General features: G+C 46.8%; 1 protein-coding gene across 1 annotated transcript; it reads left to right on the top strand.

Annotated features, from left to right (window-relative positions):
• The first annotated feature begins 10600 nt into the window (after positions 1–10600).
• SOD1 (superoxide dismutase 1) lies at positions 10601–16069 on the top strand. Its single transcript, XM_059821470.1, has 5 exons — positions 10601–10743; positions 11622–11717; positions 12222–12291; positions 14493–14607; positions 15479–16069. The coding sequence occupies exons 1-5, from the start codon at positions 10653–10655 to the stop codon at positions 15587–15589; spliced, it is 483 nt and encodes a 160-aa protein (XP_059677453.1). The 5' UTR covers positions 10601–10652; the 3' UTR covers positions 15590–16069.
• The last annotated feature ends 856 nt before the right edge of the window (positions 16070–16925 follow it).

Genomic DNA, 16925 nt, shown 5'->3' with positions numbered 1-16925 from the left:
AACGCACTTGCCATTGCTAATAAACCCTGAATTGACTGGAACAAACGTTTAGTCTAAACTCTTCCCCACACACTGTTTACAATCATTCACACAGTGGTTTTTTGCACTTGGTCCCATCAGAGCCCAGGTTTATACTGAAAAAATGTAACAAACCACACATATGTTCTATCTAGCTTGTTTTAAACACATTTTTCCTTTCCCACCTCTATTTTCTTTAGGAAGTATCATCTAGAGCTTAGCCTCTGTGAAGTAATCCCCATAAATGTTGTACATACTGCTGAGTTTGCATCTGATCTTTCTTCATGCACCTGATGCAATAAGCTGTCCTGCCCTTCTACAGTGAGTACCTTTAGCCAAGAGCCACGGGGGGGAAATGTATTAAAATGAATTTGGGGTACAGAGCAAAACTAACTTTTTTTTATTTGTTTCTGCGACGGTGTGTTACACAGTCACACACTCTTGCCCCTAGGTAGTTCACGTAGCTCCTATAAAACAGCTAGGCGCAACAGGAACGCTCAGTGTCGGCTGGCAGGAGGCAAGGAGAAAGCTGTAGTTGCAATGGCTTGTACTAGAGAGATCAGCCCGACACCTACTGCTACATCCTCCAAAAACCCAATTAGCTAACTGCCACCACAGTCAAATCACAGTCATCTGCATCCTGCTCCGGTCTGCTCCTCTCCACATCTGCGGAGGTGGAACAGGCAGAGCCTCAGGACCACGAAACCGAGCCAGGATGTGTCTGTGCATCTGCTCAGGCATTTGTGGGGGGGACTTGCATCGGGCTCCTAGCAGAGCCCTCGAGGACACCATCCCCTGCTTTCAGAGCGAGGGAAGAAAGCAGGAAGATGGTCTGGTGTGGGGAACTCCCCTGCTTTCAGACAGAAAACATTTCATTTTTTTTCATGCCCCAGTGAGGAGTCCTGCCTGGGCTGCCGGGACAGCCAGGCTGCTGCCTGCTCTCACAGGCACAGAGGAGGAGTTTGGTGTGCAGAGGTTGCTGAGGTGAAAGCAATGAGAAAACTTGTTAAAGAAGCTGGATGGTGGCTTAAAAAAGAGAGGAGATGAGGGTCCCACAGTCAAACCAAAGCAGGGATGGTATCTGGGGAGATAAGGGGTGTGACTCACTGACCAGCACAGAGGTGATCCTTTTGTGATGGGAGCTCTTGTGGGCTGAGGCCATACTCTACACATGGACAGGAATAGGTAGGCTAAAGGCTCCCCCACTATCCCCAGGCATACAGCAGGTCCTGGACATCCAAATAATGTCTTCTGTGCTGGCAACAAACCATCACAGAGGTACCAGCCACAGGCCCTCAGCTACTCAGAGCCAGGCACAACTGGGATATACGACCTGAAACCGCTGCATGGGTGCTGTCTCCACCGCAGAGATCAGTCGTAACCAAGATCATGACAGGGCTGTTGGTCAGAAACATGAGGGCATTGTGCACATAGGTGTTGCAGCTGACGTGGCTGTGCACGAATTGCCTCTGCTGCAAGTTCCCACAGCGTAGCAGAGCAAACCCACCACAGTGGCAGTGATTGCTCCTCCCGCAAATGGCAGGGTGAAGACAAGTGTCCCCGCAGTGATCCAGGAATAGCTGCAGCGATTGTTGTTTCTCCAGAATACAGCCACAATGCTCAGGATGTCACGAAAAGCCAACACCTCCGGGGAAACTAGGCAGCAGACGGCTTTGCACGCCTCAGGATGGCAGTGGCTTCAAGGCATTCGCTGCAGTAACCCCAGTGGGTGGGTGCCAGGCACTGCCAGAAGGCAAGGGTGCCAGAGGGCAATGCCCACCCATTGCTGAAATGAGAGAGGGGCCCAGAGAGAATGAAAATTGCACATCCAGAGCTAGTGCCGTGGAAGTGGCCTTTCACGTCCTGAAGTGAATGGGCTGCTGTTGATCATTACACCTCTGCAGGCTAGCATGTTCCGAACACCTCTGGTGCATGCCCAGATCCCAATGCCACAGTCAGCACTCACCGGTGGCAGCTGGGACTCGCTGTAAAAAAGGCATGAGAATTACTTCGTGGAAGCTGGCTGGCCTGGTTGTTCACCAGAGGGGTACCAACTGAGGCTGCAATGAACACTGATGGTGAGGATCTGGGTCTGGAGAGGTGTCTGGCGCTCCACAGCGGGGGCTGCATTGCACCCACCCATGCCGAGCAGCTCCTTCAGTCTGCCCTGAGCAAAGGTTGCCGTTGTCCCTCAGACCTCCTGGCATAATTGCACATGGAGCTGCTCCTTAACCACATTATGTCAGAGTGATCCCGATTAGAAAAGCCCTGCTATTAAAAGTGTGCAAATTAGCTTTGATCATAGCAACAGGACTGGATTAGGGAATAACTATGTATGAAGTCAGAAAGCGGTGCTGCTCCCCAGCAGCTGGATGCCGTAACCCCCACAGTCACGGATGGACTGGCACAGCCAAGCATTTCGCAGGCATGTGATGCGGTGGGCCGCCTGCCAGGGACCGTTAGGTTTGAATTACTCCAGTTCTGGAAAGGTACGGGGACTATCCCGCCTGGTCCACGTGCCCATTCAGAGACCCTGGCGCCGACAAGCTGGGGAGCGTGCCGACAAGGGCTGGACGCGGCTCAGTGCAGACACAGGTTTCGGTGGAGGCCTCAGTCTGTTCCAGAACAGCAACAAAGCCTGGCCCTGGCAGAGACCTACAGGCAGGCTTTTAAAAGTCTCTCGACACTTACAAGTGAATGTGGAAGGGGACTTTTTCTTCTGTCCACCAAAACCAACAGTTACAGTGCCCGAGTCCTGACTGGGAACTTGCATATCTGCTCTGGCCACATTTTGTGAAGGCATTCCAGATCACACAAACCCAGAGGGACGATGGTTCCCGGCATTCGTGCAGGGTGCAAAGTCTGCAGGCTTTCTCCTGTGGTGCACTTCGTCCTTTTGGCAAGGCTGGAGATGTCTGCTGACCTATGGAAAAAATTTCCTAAGAGATGAAAAGTGGTCACATAAATATTAATTACGCGGTACTGTGGAAATTGTATTACAATACCTGGCTAATGCATTTCACAGCTGCATTCCCACTTATTAATTGCTGGTATTAAAACAGCACCCAGAAGCCTTGTTTCACTGACAGCTGTACAAACCCAAGCTGAGTTCTGCTTCTTGCTCATGAAAGAACTCGGCCGCTCCCCAACCACCTTGTGTCCCCAGAGAAGAAATCACATGTTTAAAAATCCAAATAAAAACACATCTTTGTTATTCTGGAGACCTGCCTAGATGTATTCCGTTTGGCAGTCTTGACTTCCCACTGCAGAAATGGGATAGTTTACCCTGTTGTATCATTTAGGTATTTTCTAATTGCATATTAATTAGCATTTTCACGGTGGTTTTGTACTGAATCAAACAATTGCAACTCCAGGATTACCCAACACAGCTGAGTTAAGCAAAAAAAAAAAAAATACAAACCCCCTCATCCTTTGGTGTACTGACACCTGCTGTACTACTAAAACAGAAATGCAGTAAATATTGAAGAGAGTGCAGAACAGTTTATGTCAGGGAGTGCTGAAAAGTACATCCAAACGAAACAGCATGGGAAATTACCTCTGGCATATGCTTATGTGGGTGGGGATTTGCAAAGCAACTTATATATCAAGTGAAATTAAGAGTTTAGTTACAACTATACAACTTTTACAAATAAAATCCTAGCTAAAAATCTAAGGATAAGCTTTTCTTTTTCTACACTGCGAATGAAATTCTTAGTAGGTCGTTATATATAACACATATATAATGTATGAAAAGGTACAGGCTTTCTTTGGACTTTATTGATTTTTATCCTAGTTGATATTTTACATGTATTTTCCTAATATATATTTATACACACAAACACACAATGTTTTAGTCGCATCCATTTAGGTGCCTGGACTCTTTCAGTGGACAAAATAACATTCCTGAACGCATAAACATTTTGACAGTCTCTAATTTAAAAAAACTTCTTTCAGATGAGCTTTCTGAGCAATGTTTTGTCTTTGACCAGTCTCAAAGGTAATATTTTCACTTTTTCATGACAAAAACTTTAATCACCAGTAACCCAAAGCATGCTTTGCTCTGTAGTCCCGGTTCTGCTTCCCTACAGAAGCAGCCTTGCCAGACACCACCGAGTACCTTCAAACAAGCGCACACCCATTTTCTTCCTGACAGTGCAAATGCCCGATAAGTGCTGGCCACGATGCCAGAGCTCAAGCACCTCCGGCTCCGCTGCTCCTGGGCTTGGCATAGGGATGGCTGAGAGCCTGGCATCATGCCAAGGAGCTCTGCTGGCGCAGCCTCAAGAGATGCCTGTTTCCCAGAAACGGGGTGAAGGACTCACAGGACTTTGGTCCGCCTTACGTTGGCCATGCCAACGGCCCTTTTCCCCCAGAGAGCAGAAACCCAAACCCTCTGGGCCTGTCTTTTGCTCTGGTGAATCCAGCTGCAGCAGGCAATCCCAGGGCTTGCCCACAGCCTTCTGCCCCACTCCCCCAGAAGCAGGAGGAGGTGGGGGCTGCAGGAGGCTGCTGTGGCAGGAGGAGAGGTGCCCATCACCTCTGCAGGGTTCACACTGGGGCAGCCGTTTTCTGTGGATGCTGGTTGTGGTTGTGCTTCTCTGGCTGTAATTCAAGCGAGCAAATCAACTGCCCGAGGTGGGGAGTGTATGCAGTGAGGCTGATGGAGCAACGCTAGTTTAAAATAGGTACGTGCAGGAGAATAAGGCCTCAAATCACAGTTTTCATTACCTTATCCAAAATATTACTTTAAATTTTTTATAAACTATTCAAGCCCAGTAAAAAAAAAACCAAAAAATAACTAGTGAATACTTTAAAAGCCATTTTAAACTTCAGCTATGTTTTCCCACAATACAGTTTAATTGCAGTCATCACTTTGTGCTATAGCATCAGCTCTCATAAAGACCTCAGCAAATTATTTTTTCTGCAAACACCCGGAGAATCCACAGGATCCACGTGTACATCCATCCCGCCTTGCGTATGACAGACCTGCCAGTCACTGTTAGCCGCTTTGTGCCCCCAGTTTCAGCCTGCCGCGCTGTTTCGATGGGGAAACTCTCCCGAGGGCTGCCAGGTGTGCGGGAGCTCCGGTCCGCGAGCTCTGAGCAGGGCGCTGCAGGATCACCCATGCCTGGCAGAACTCCTCATTTTCTCATGAGTTTTTTTAGCCAAAGGTAACACAGCCTTTTCAGCAGAAATGAAGGTCTACAGTTTCTCTTATAAGCTACTTTTCCTGTTTCAGGGAGACAGAGGCAAACAGTATCACAGCCTTACTAATACCTTTTAAAAATTGTCAGCATTTTAGCACATAGTTGGCAGCTGCTACAAACCCAGTCTGAAATCCCCCTGGCAGCGGGCACTGCCAGGAGCACCCTCTCCTGCGACTGCTGCTGCCCCGTGCAGGCACCTACCGCCCAGTTCCTTGAGAGCGTGCCCGTACCAGGGTGCATGAGCGAGAGGGGATGTTGAGCATCAGTTTTGCACTGCTTTCACAGACCACCCGCTGCCGACTTCCATACGTGGTTCAGTAGGGGATCTGTACGATTCATTGAATTCACTAGAAATACACACCGGAATAACATGCACAGGCTTTGGTACTGCATGTAATATTTAAAGTCCAGCCCCTGGTGAATGTTAACAAGCAAAAAAAAAAAAAAAAAATCAGTGGACAGACCTTGAATAGCACCAGTACCCTAGAAGGGTTGTAGTAACTTGCATCTGCAAGCCCCATGCTGGGTACAAAGGTCTTCATCAACATTTACACAACCTCCCCTTTCAGTCTCACATTTCAAGTTTACTCAGCTTGTCAAGCAATGGAGGATGAGGGACTTGCAGCAGACAGATTACCTCAGTTCAGCTGTTAAAAGTGAACGTTATTTTTAATCTTGTATGATGTTCCATGTAAAGGCTTTCCAGCTGACACTATGTTAATTACATGAATACTTTGGTTATCAGCACCACTACCCCTTAATTGGAACGGCAGGCCTTCCACTAGGCAGCCACCAACACCAAAGTTTCTAGTGAAATAACGCTTAATAATTTCCACAGCATGCTTCATCTTCAAAATGCTATACAAACATAAACTCAGTTAATTGCCTCTCCCAGCATCCCTTAGAGGTAGGAAAGTGTCATTACCCATGTGTAATCAAATGGGAAGACTGACAACACGCGATGTCTTGCCCAGGACAGCTCAAAGGCTCAGGGTTCGATTTGGTTCCTCGGCGTATGTACCTAGCACTCTTTGAGATGCTGTAGACTGCCTTCAGGGATGCACAGGGGCCTGGCAGGTAGGGAACAGCAGCTCCAGGACTCCTTCTGTAGAAGAGATAACCTGGAGAATCTCAGATGGTGCTAGCCACTGATGTGTACACAGCTGAGTCCAGTGACAAAGCATTAGACAGTAGGAGATTCCAGCATATAGACTGTAGGATCCCAAAGGAAAAAAACAAATCAACCCACAAGCCTCTTCCAGACCATTCATAATACAGAAGAATAATCTGCATGTGATGCAGCACTCTCCTTACTGAGCAAGCCTGAACAAACACACGTACATCGTGTTCTCTGTGCATCAGGTGACTCCCAAATGCAGCAAGTCTTCTATGGTGCCACAGCACAAGGTCACACTAACATTGGAAATGCAGCTTCCACCTTTCCACAGAGATGATCTAGATGACAAGACCATGCAGCCCGTCCATTACAGCACTGGGAAGCCACTGCTCATCACTTTCACGTCACAGGGGTTACTCAGCCACTGAGCTGGAAAAATGGGTTGAGAATAGCCAAAGATCTGCTCCAGGAGCAGGAGGGACTGCTCTGATCCAGCCCCACGATTCTCAGTCAGTAGAGCACAAGGTTGTGGAGAAGAGACAGTTGTCTGCTTTCCTACATGCTGGGATGAGCACATGCTGGCATAAGCACACCTGTACTTGCCTCACCAGCGGTGTCCCCTCTAGAGACACACATCCAAGGACATAACAGGCCCTTATGAAGGACCATTATTCAAAATTCATGCTGTTTCTGGTTACTGTTCTTAGTGTAAGGGGATAAACATAAAAAATCACATTAATGCAGATTTGTGGACAGTGACCTTGGTGAGTGAGCACCTATGCACACAAGCTCAGGCAATCTGGAGTGATGTTTACCATTGCAATTTTATTTTCACCCCATGTTTTTCCAGAATAGTCATCACAAGTAGAAAATACTATATATTTGCACAAGGCACCAGAGGTATGGTTGCCATGGGAACCACAATCCTCAAAATTTCCTCTAATTGTTTAATCCATATAAAATCTTGATCAGAAAGCATGTTAATGTGCTGCATGGGCTTTATGCATGATATATGCCATGTTTCTACAGTACATTTTTACAGGTTTGGGATTTTTTGTTACTTTTGCACATTTTGCTTAGAGGTTTATTAGCTTCTGTCTACATAGATTAGACTTCTGTTAACCTACATCACACAGTAATTATTTAATTTGCCCTTTAGGTTGGCAAATTAGGAAATAACCAAGATGGTCTTGAATCCTAGTTCTTCAGAGATCCCTGTGTGTGTACCCTTAGGCGGTGAGAGCAACCCTGTTGATCAACACTAAAACTGCTTCATTCCCCTGCTACAACGGATATGCTTTGCAGGCAACTGCAGAACGGGGCAAACAGACAAAGCTGTGTGTCCGTCCAGCCCTACGTCTGTCCCTCCCATTTTTGTTTCAACCCTCTGGGCCCTAGATCAGCCCACTTTATCACCATTTTACCCATAAAGGTGCAGGCAGGACCAAGCTCTAGGCTTCTTCCAAGCTGGGATGGCAGAACCAGGGTTCGAGGCAAAGGGGAATGTTAAACAAGAGGTGCCAGAGTTGTAAGAGAGGCCGCTCTTTCTCATGCCTGCCAGAGCCTCTGTCCTACTGTAGTTCCTACTATGAAAGTTTGCAATCCCACCTTGCATTTTTTCTTCTTTCCTCTCTGCTTTGACTCTGATACTCCAAATAACAAAATGAGGTATTGCTACCAAACACCCTGTTCAGCTTCTTTGGGATGGATTTTTTCACCTACTGATGAGATTTAAGAAAATAAATGAGTTAAAAGGAAGTATGTGGGAGAAAACAAAACAAAAACCTTTCTCTGGCTTCTTGTATAAGACTTATGTGAAAGAGCACACCTGTAAACTAATACTTTTGTATTTCTATTGTACTTGTGAAAGAAAAGAATAGAAAACATTCTAAAGGGTGAGGCCATGACCTGTATAAGAATACTGATCTCTTTCTGCATGCACCACACAAACTCTTACATATTAGTCCTTGAAATTCACATCTCTCCTTTAGCCTCCTACTGCTGATGTCTTCACCATGCTGTCTCTTAGCACATTGGCGTTGTTAGCTGTGTTCTGCCAAAAGTAGGCATCAGGTACCTCAGGGTACGTTCACAGGTTACCTGACATTGATGCCTCATGCGATAAATCTCTGAAATCATTATTTCAGATTAGTTCACTTCACATATTAAGAAAGCCTGACACATCTGGCTCTTATCCATCTATTTGTCCTACATTCCTGTAGAGGCATGAACAAGGGCAGATCTTGAAAACTGACTTCCAGAAAGGAAGGAATAAACCTGTCTGATAAAAACATAGGCAGATTTGGAGATAGGCGTAAGAGAAGGCACTGTAACACAGCACTCAAGATGCCCCTCTTTAAGAAAGGGCACTGACAAACAAAGATAGTGATATGAGAAGCCAAAGATGACTGAAAGTAAAATGAGTCACTACTATCCCTCCAACTTTACAAACCATTTTAAATCAAAGCTTCACCTCGAGGGCACTGGAGTCCTTCCTCTTGATCTAGCAAAGCATTCAGGGTGCTGCAGGTTGTGCCATGAACACAGACCTGTTTGGTCACAAGTAATTTACGGTAATTCTCTCCAGGCACATCAGGAATGAAACTCTAGGGAGTTTAACTCACAGTGCCAAGACGCCTCCTAGATAGGAAGCTGCCCAGCTCTCTGGCTTTCTCAGCTTCTTGCTGGGATTAAACTACAAATCTTTATCTGTCTCTTAGACAAATACTCTCCATGTATGTGTTTTTTTCCCTGCTACTTCTTTCTCAAGCAGAGAAATAAACCACTCCAGCAAACAAATCTGTTTCAGTCATGTTACCTGAGCCATGACTCAGGTGTCATGTCTGAGTCTGATACGTGAAACTAACCTTGTATGTCCTTCCCTGACCATATGGCATTCTCAGCCAGGTGACTTAAATCCACCTGGGCCTTAAGGCATTTATATCTCAGTCATATACGCAGATTACCTAAATTCCCAGGTATTGTAAAATCATTTTGTGCTTGATTTAACTTCTCCATCAATAATGCAGCAGAAAAAACAAGCAACATGGGTTTGCCAAAGGAATTCATTAGATGCAATCTTTCATTCTTAAAATGCTTGAAGGTTGCAGATCTTTGAACAAAACTGCAGAGATGTATGCTCCCCAAGTCTGGTGTTAACCTTCCCTTGGAGTCTAAAGTTTGTCAGTGTTATCAGCATGGAGAGAATCTATTTTGTCATCTCTTCCCTACACATCCCTCAGACAAGGAGTGGCCCATGGTCCACAGCTACACCAAGATGCTTTCCATTTTAAGCAGAGCTCTGTGCTGCATACTACATGCCCAGCCTGTTGCTGTGGATAGCCTATGTGCAAAGGTGTCTCTAACAAAAGTCAGCAGCCGGGCAAAAACAGCTTCACGTTGTAACTTTAATGGTTTCTGTACAAAACACCTGGGCAAGGCAACTATTTTGAAATGCAAAGCTATTCAGAGGCAACTTCAAAACTGCATTACAATTTTAGATGGGAACTCATGATGCAACACACATCAGCCACAGCAATACTGGAAAACAGCCTCTAGGGGAAGGAAAATCCTACACAGATACTGGAAGAAAAACGTTTGCAGAAAAGGAAAACAACACTGCTGTTACTTCTCCTCACGTGGCTACTTTAGGGCATGTCTAAAGGAAAAATTTTATGTCTGTGTGAAATCGTAACATTAGAAGACTCTAAAACTGAAGCCCGATGATTTGAGAGAGAAAGCTTTAAAGCGAGACTGCTTAAATCACCGGCTCTCCTCAGAGCCCAAGCGCCACCACGATGTGAAACGCAGGAGCAAATTCCCTCAGGCTCTGGAGAGAAAACGCGGAGTAGGCCAAAGAACGAGCTCTGACCCCGTCTCCCCCGCTGCCCAGCTTGCCCAGGCACCGCTTGGCCGCCGACCGAGAAGGCCCCACTTCCCCCCTGCCCGCACGGCATCAGGTCCCGCCACAACCGTTTGCGCCCGCGGCTGCGGTGCTGTTTGTTGCGGGCGGTGCCGCCGCCGCGGCCGTTACACAACAACCCCCACACGAAAGGGCGGCTCAACCGCCCATTGGCTCAGAGAGGAGTGCCTCTGATTGGCGCGCGCCCGCGCTCTACCGCGACCCATCCGCCCCCGATTGGCCGAACCCCGCGTAATCATTGCTTCAGGAGACCCGCGAGCGCACCGCGATTGGCCGCGGCGCTGACGGCTCGCCCTATATAAGGGCCGCGGGAGGGGCGGACCCCTAGTCCTCGGGCGCTGGTTAGTGGGGACTTTGCTGTGCGCCGCTCTCTGGCCGCCGCGGGAATATGGCGGCAGCAAAGGCTGCGACGCTGAACGCTGTGTGCGTGATGAAGGGGGACGGCCCCGTGCAGGGCGTCATCCGCTTCCAGCAGCAGGCAAGGGCCGGCGGGCGCGACCCCATCGCTGTACACCTCCCCCGGGGGCTCGCCCGGCCGCAGTGCTGAGTCATTGTGCGGGGCGGGCGGCGCGGTTCTCCCTTCCCTCCTCCCCGGCGGCTGCGGAGGCCGGTGGGAGCTGCGCGGGGCGGGCTTGCCCTGGGCCGCGACCCCGCTGACTGCTGTGCGCCCGCGGCCCTGCGCCGCTGCGGTGGCGGGAGGGGCCGGGGCTGTGGCTCTCGCCCCCCTGGGTGCCCCGGCTCGGGCCGCGAGGCTGGGCCCGCCCGCTGTGGGCACGTCGGGGCGCCCCGGGCACCCTGTGGTGCCCCAGCGCGGCGCGGGGGTGGGAGAGCGCTCACGGGGCCGGCAGCGAGCGCGTGTCTTCGGCCCTGCTCGGGGGTCTTCGCTGAGCTCGGTGCTGGAGCCGGCCTTACGGTTCCTACGGAGCCTGTTTACCCCTATCGGAGTAGGGCTTAACGGAGCTTTAATTGCCCAATGGCCAGAGCCCTTCTAATGCTCCCAAGTAATTTATACTCAGTAAAGAAGTTGGGTCTGCATATGGGCAATGCTCTGGTCTGTAGAGGAGGAATGACTTCAGGGTTGCTTGTGCTTCCAAATGGAGGTGCATGATCATTCTCAAAAGCAAGTAATCTGATAGAAGGCATTCCTTTTGCTTGTTGATACATAATAGGAAGAGTATGTTTTAGGTGCTAAATAAATGCAACCATTCTGTGAAATGGTGTACTGCCATATAGAATCAGTTAGTGTAGGAGGGTCATCATTCATGCTGGACTTGTAGTGGAGTCTCTAGTGCTTTCTGTTGACACAAGGCCGTTTAATGCTGTAGTCATTTTGGTGATAATAAATTCTTTCCATTAAAGGGTAATGGACCAGTGAAAGTTACTGGAAGAATCAGTGGCTTGGCTGATGGAAATCATGGCTTCCATGTCCATGAATTTGGGGACAATACAAATGGTAAGATGTCTATCCAAGCTTTTGAGTTACAGCTGTAATGTGATTGCCCACCTTTAAAGAGCTTCTTCTAGTGTTGCAGCAGCAACTAGTGTAGCTGTACTTGGGTCTCATGACTGCAAATCTGTGTTAAGAAACTATGACATTTCCTGAGGAATTGCTTCTCATTTAATACTTTGAATGTGTTTAGGCTGGTGTTCAAGATCTGACATGTCAAGCACTAACATAAATACTTTAATAACCTAGCGTTAAGAAATAAAAAGCTTTCAGCTGAGCCCAGAGTGTTCTAGAATGGGTAATCTTAGTTTATTGAACTTGTAAGTCTGTAGTAGGTCACTTACTTCCAAAGGATTAGTAGAACATCTAACAGGAGAGTAGCTATTTCATCATTAGTGATTTAATTTCTTCTGGCTATAGGAGGACTACCTTGGTGTGTACTGTATAAGCAACAGATTTCAACTGGCTACTGCAAAAAAATCTACTTTTGATGGCTGTGCTCTGTTTCAGGGTGTACCAGTGCAGGTTCTCACTTCAATCCTGAAGGCAAGCAGCATGGTGGACCAAATGATGCAGAAAGGTGAGTTTTCTGTGCCCAGCCTCTTACTGGGTAGCTACTCCATGTGGCAGCCACCTAAGTGCTACTTTGTGCTTGAGAGGCCGCTTTATGACTAAATGCTAGGACAATATCAGAAGAAAACTGGTAATTTCTGCAGCACTTCTAGGGTCAGTTAACAAAGGCTCTGATAACTGTATGGTGATTTGTTAGACACCTTGGCTCCAAGAGTATGGGTAAAATGTAGTCTTTGGGAAATACTCTTGGTTTTATTGTAGCTTGGGGAGAAGAAGAAATAAAGGCTCTTACTGAGTGAAGGTTCCTCAGGGTATGAGTGGGGGGAGTTCATGTGTTAAAGCCTTATTTGGTCCATGGTGTTTTGGGGCCAGCTTTTGACAACAGGGGCCCTAAACTGTCAATTGTTGAGCTGTATGCAGGCTTGTCATGTGGCAGATCAGGATCACCAATGGAAGGTACTGAGGCTTCAGGGGAGGCTGCAAGGGGAATACAAAGCTGTGTGTGCCTGGGCATGGTGGCTTTTTATTGGGTTTCTGGGCTGTTCTTATCCTGTTAGCTTAGGTGCCATACTGCCTACAGTATGGACTCCTTGGGGGTTGTGTGTGCTACGTACAGGTTCTGATGCTTCTGATGAATATCTCTGTACCTCGATGGGAGCTTGGACCTGATTCTTGCCCTGGAGGCAGTTTTCATAGTCCTGTTACCTTCAGGGAACCCTTGCATGCTTGAGACCTGATGTCTGAGCTGACTGGGTTCAGGGACTGGGAAGGGGCTGCATAAGAGCTGGGAGCAAGTGTAAAAGATAAGCTGGTCTTGCACAGGTAGGGTCTGGACCAGCATTGTGACCAACTTGGCATTGGGATTAGCTTTTGAATGCTCATGTTTATATCTGTAACTGCACCTTCTGTGACTGATCAGTTCATACCTGAGGCATCAGTTGCATGCCAGACCAAGCCAGCTGGCTGCTAGCCAGCTGTCTGGATGACAGAGCAGTATGACATGGTGTGCTTATGGGCTTCACAGGCAGCTGGCTGCTCCAGTGCTAAAGGTCAAAACGGCATGAAAGTCATGGCTTCTGCTGGTTCTGCTGTGTCAAATCCTGCTTCTGGTGTAACCTTCCTGCTCAGGCAGCTGTAGGCTGGGGAATTCCTTAGGAGGGTATAAGATACAGATCATGCTTTTATCAGTGTAGGGTTGAAACAATTGGACTGAAGCTTCCTGGAAGCTTAAATCAAGCCAATTCCTAAAGGGAAAACTGCCCTTGACCTGATTTTTATAGGACTTGGTTAAAAATATGAAATTGGCCCTATGCTGTTTAAGAAGCTGGAAGTCGGCATTCAGAGAGCTGAGCTGGTCACCCTGCATGCGTGGAGAGTTTTAGAAAGGAGTTGGTACTCAGGGTTCTGAATCTGGACAGAAGAGTCTTGCAGAACATCATCAACTTGACTTTTGAGTGAATGTTTTGTTTGGGGCAGATGTGTAGGAAACAATACACTGGAATGTCCAGAAGTTCAGTGAAAACTGAACTGCTTGAGGCTTAATTCTTAAGCAAAGTCCTAGTGGAGATCTAGTGCTGATAAAAACTGGTAGGGTATAATGCCAAGTGTATGGGAAAACACCAAGCAAACTTGAATAGTTATCCCTGGTACTGATTAAACTTAGCTAGCACTTCATGCATCCCCTTTGACCTGTCACTTGACAAACTGCTTTTCCTAATCCTATTTAAAACTAAAGCCTGTGTCTGCTTGTGGAATAGCTGATTTGTGATAGATGTTAAAAGCTCTCAAGAACAGCGGCAGTGCTTACACCAAACCTTGTATGTGCAGGAAGGGTTTTCACCTAATTTGAGACTTTCTTTGACCAGAAGGAGATGCCATCAGCATGGAGGAATTCTTGGCTATGAGTTGTGCACTGTTGGCTTGGCTTGTTAGGGAGTGATGGCATTTCTTTCCCCAAAGTTGATTAACCTTCCAGTTTCAAGTTCTACCTAGGGCTGAATTGTAATCATCCCTTGAACTAAAGGAGTTAAAATAGTGGAAGTGTTCAAGATTGACTGGTGGTGGTAAATAAGGACATATGTGCTCTTTAAGATAAGATGGTGGAGTACTTGAGTATAGTAACTATGGGTATTGTATTGTCCAAGGGCATCACTTAGAAGAGCTTTCAATTTAACCAGTTTTTCTGAGTTTCTCTGCCTCTTTGTGTAGGCATGTGGGAGACCTTGGCAATGTGACTGCAGAAGGAGGAGTAGCTCAAGTGGAAATAGAAGATTCCGTCATTTCTCTTAGTGGACCACATAGCATCATTGGACGTACCATGGTGGTAAGTGTCTTGGTGCCTACTTGGATGCTTTAAGGAATTCTAGAGCAATCTTGCTGGCGAGTGAAGACTTTTTGATGCTGGAGGCCAGTCCCCGGTGTTTGTTACAAACTTTGGAGTGTAAGATTTCCAATGTGGTGAGCTCTTGAAGCCTTGCCTGAAAGACCTCTGTATTAGTATGGCACTTCACTGCCATGAGACCTTAATTTTCTGCCTGCCTTTGCTTAACTTTGCTACTTCCAGCTGTGAGTGACTAAAGCAACCTGATTTGAGGAGGGAACTGGCAGTCTGGCACAAGTGCTGTCACTGAAAGGAGTGGCAATGGGCCCTTTAGGGCACTGTTCACTAGTATTGGTCTGGTGTAGCTTGTGCCATGGCATCCTGGAGAAGGAGGGGGGAAGAGGCTGAGGGGACTTGGCCACAGATGAGTATTGTCAGTCTTGTTTCCCTTGGGACTCCACTGCATGCTGAGATCACTGTACTCTGGACGAAATGGGCTTGGACTGATGGCCAGGGAGCAAGGGAGATGTGTAGCACTTTGGGTGGTGTGGCCAAGGCGCTGCACCTACCTTGTGTTGTAAGGGTGATCTTGAATGTCAAGTCCAAGCTTGCTTTTGGACTAGTAGTGACTTTGAAAGATGGGGTTTTGGTGACTTCCAGTTCAAACGAATTCAGCTGAAGGCAATTCACTTTCTAGACAAGTCTAGTCCTTTTAGCATGAGTTATCAGTTTGGCATTCAGCATTACATAATGAAATAGGTTCCCTCTGTGTAACACCTGCTGGTAGCTGGCAATACTGCTTGTCGCTGCTGCTAGCGAGTTGTGAAAAATGTTGATTAGTTACTGAATAACATAATCTTCAATTCTCTTTCAGGTCCATGAAAAATGTGATGACCTGGGTAGAGGGGGAGATAATGAGAGCAAATTAACTGGAAATGCTGGACCTCGTTTAGCTTGTGGTGTAATTGGAATAGCAAAGAGCTAAGTATTGTACCCGAAGTGCTTCAGATAACAGTGATAAATGGGCTGTATTTCATTGCAAATGCTGTACTTGCCCTTCCTTGTGCAAGCATAAGATTTATCACTTAATCTCATTACTACTCTGTGTTCTCAGTATCAGTTAAACTGGTGAAGACTGACTTAATTTTGTATGCCCTATATTGCCATTAAAGTGACCCTGATGGAATGTCTCTGTAGTCTTCTGCTAAAGCATCTGCTGTAACCATCAAGTATAATCTTCACTAACTGGCACTCTCTTCTGTGTAATGGAAGATGTTTAGTAGTAATCACATCCTGAACACCAAAACTTCTAGTATACTGTGTGATTTGGAGGATTAGCCTTATGAGCTCTAGCAAGACTACTCACCAAAGAGCAGTGGGCACTGTATGTATTGGGGCTTCCTCCTGGCAAAGTTGCAGCATTTGTAGGTTTCAAACTGTGCAATAAACTTGCTGGGCAAATATACTTTGGTCTTGCTGTCTATTAAAAAAAAAACAGAACAAACCCCTACCTGCTGATACTCTAACAGGAAAGGTAGGCCTGGACTTCATGTCAGTAGTGAATTTGCTAGACACCAACAGCATCCAGGTTGCCTCCAGCTAGTAACCCTGGAACAACTGGGACCTGAGATCAATCAGTATGCAAGTAGCAAACATTGTTATGTGTCTTCCTGTGACAGAATCCCATATTCAGAGGTAATAACCTGACACCCTCTGCATGTTACAGCCAGGGGTTTTATGTACCTAACGAACAACTGCTGCTTTGCAGAAATACCTTACTGCTGTAAAATGCAATGGTGTGTGACACTTGTGGGAGTCACATGTGACTGCAAAGTGTGTGTGTGGTGGGGGAGCCTTAAGCAGGGAGAACGCTCTGGCTCCAACATGTGTCCTTGTGCCTGGTCTGGACCTCTGGCTGTGTGGGTTGGCTTCTTATGGGCAGGTGTGCAGTGGAAGTCTGGATGCGTTGGTCAAGACAGCTTTTTTCCAAGCTATGCAGGAGTGTAGTGTGGAATAGGTCTTTCCTTAAAAAGCATATACATAGTAGTAGATCTGTATTTAATTTCATAAAGCTTTTCAGCAGTGTAATCACTATATACTAGTGCCAGCTTTCTTTATTTTCTTGCATGTACCTCTTAAACACAGATTTCCAAGTCTTTTAATAGAGAAAATTACTAATTTTAATTAAGATTTGTATCATCATTCCCTTATCTTGTACATAAAGAGATACTCATGGAAGTAGTTGGTTGTAGTTCTAGACACCCAGATTCCAGTGTAGCATGTTACAAATGGAAGGGCTTTTGGTAGTATAGCAAGAGTAC

Source organism: Gavia stellata, chromosome 1 (genome assembly GCF_030936135.1).
Source record: "Gavia stellata isolate bGavSte3 chromosome 1, bGavSte3.hap2, whole genome shotgun sequence".
Classification (NCBI taxonomy): Eukaryota; Metazoa; Chordata; class Aves; order Gaviiformes; family Gaviidae; genus Gavia; species Gavia stellata.
The sequence above is the reverse complement of the archived record's forward strand: the minus strand, read 5'-3'. Positions and strand labels throughout refer to the sequence as shown.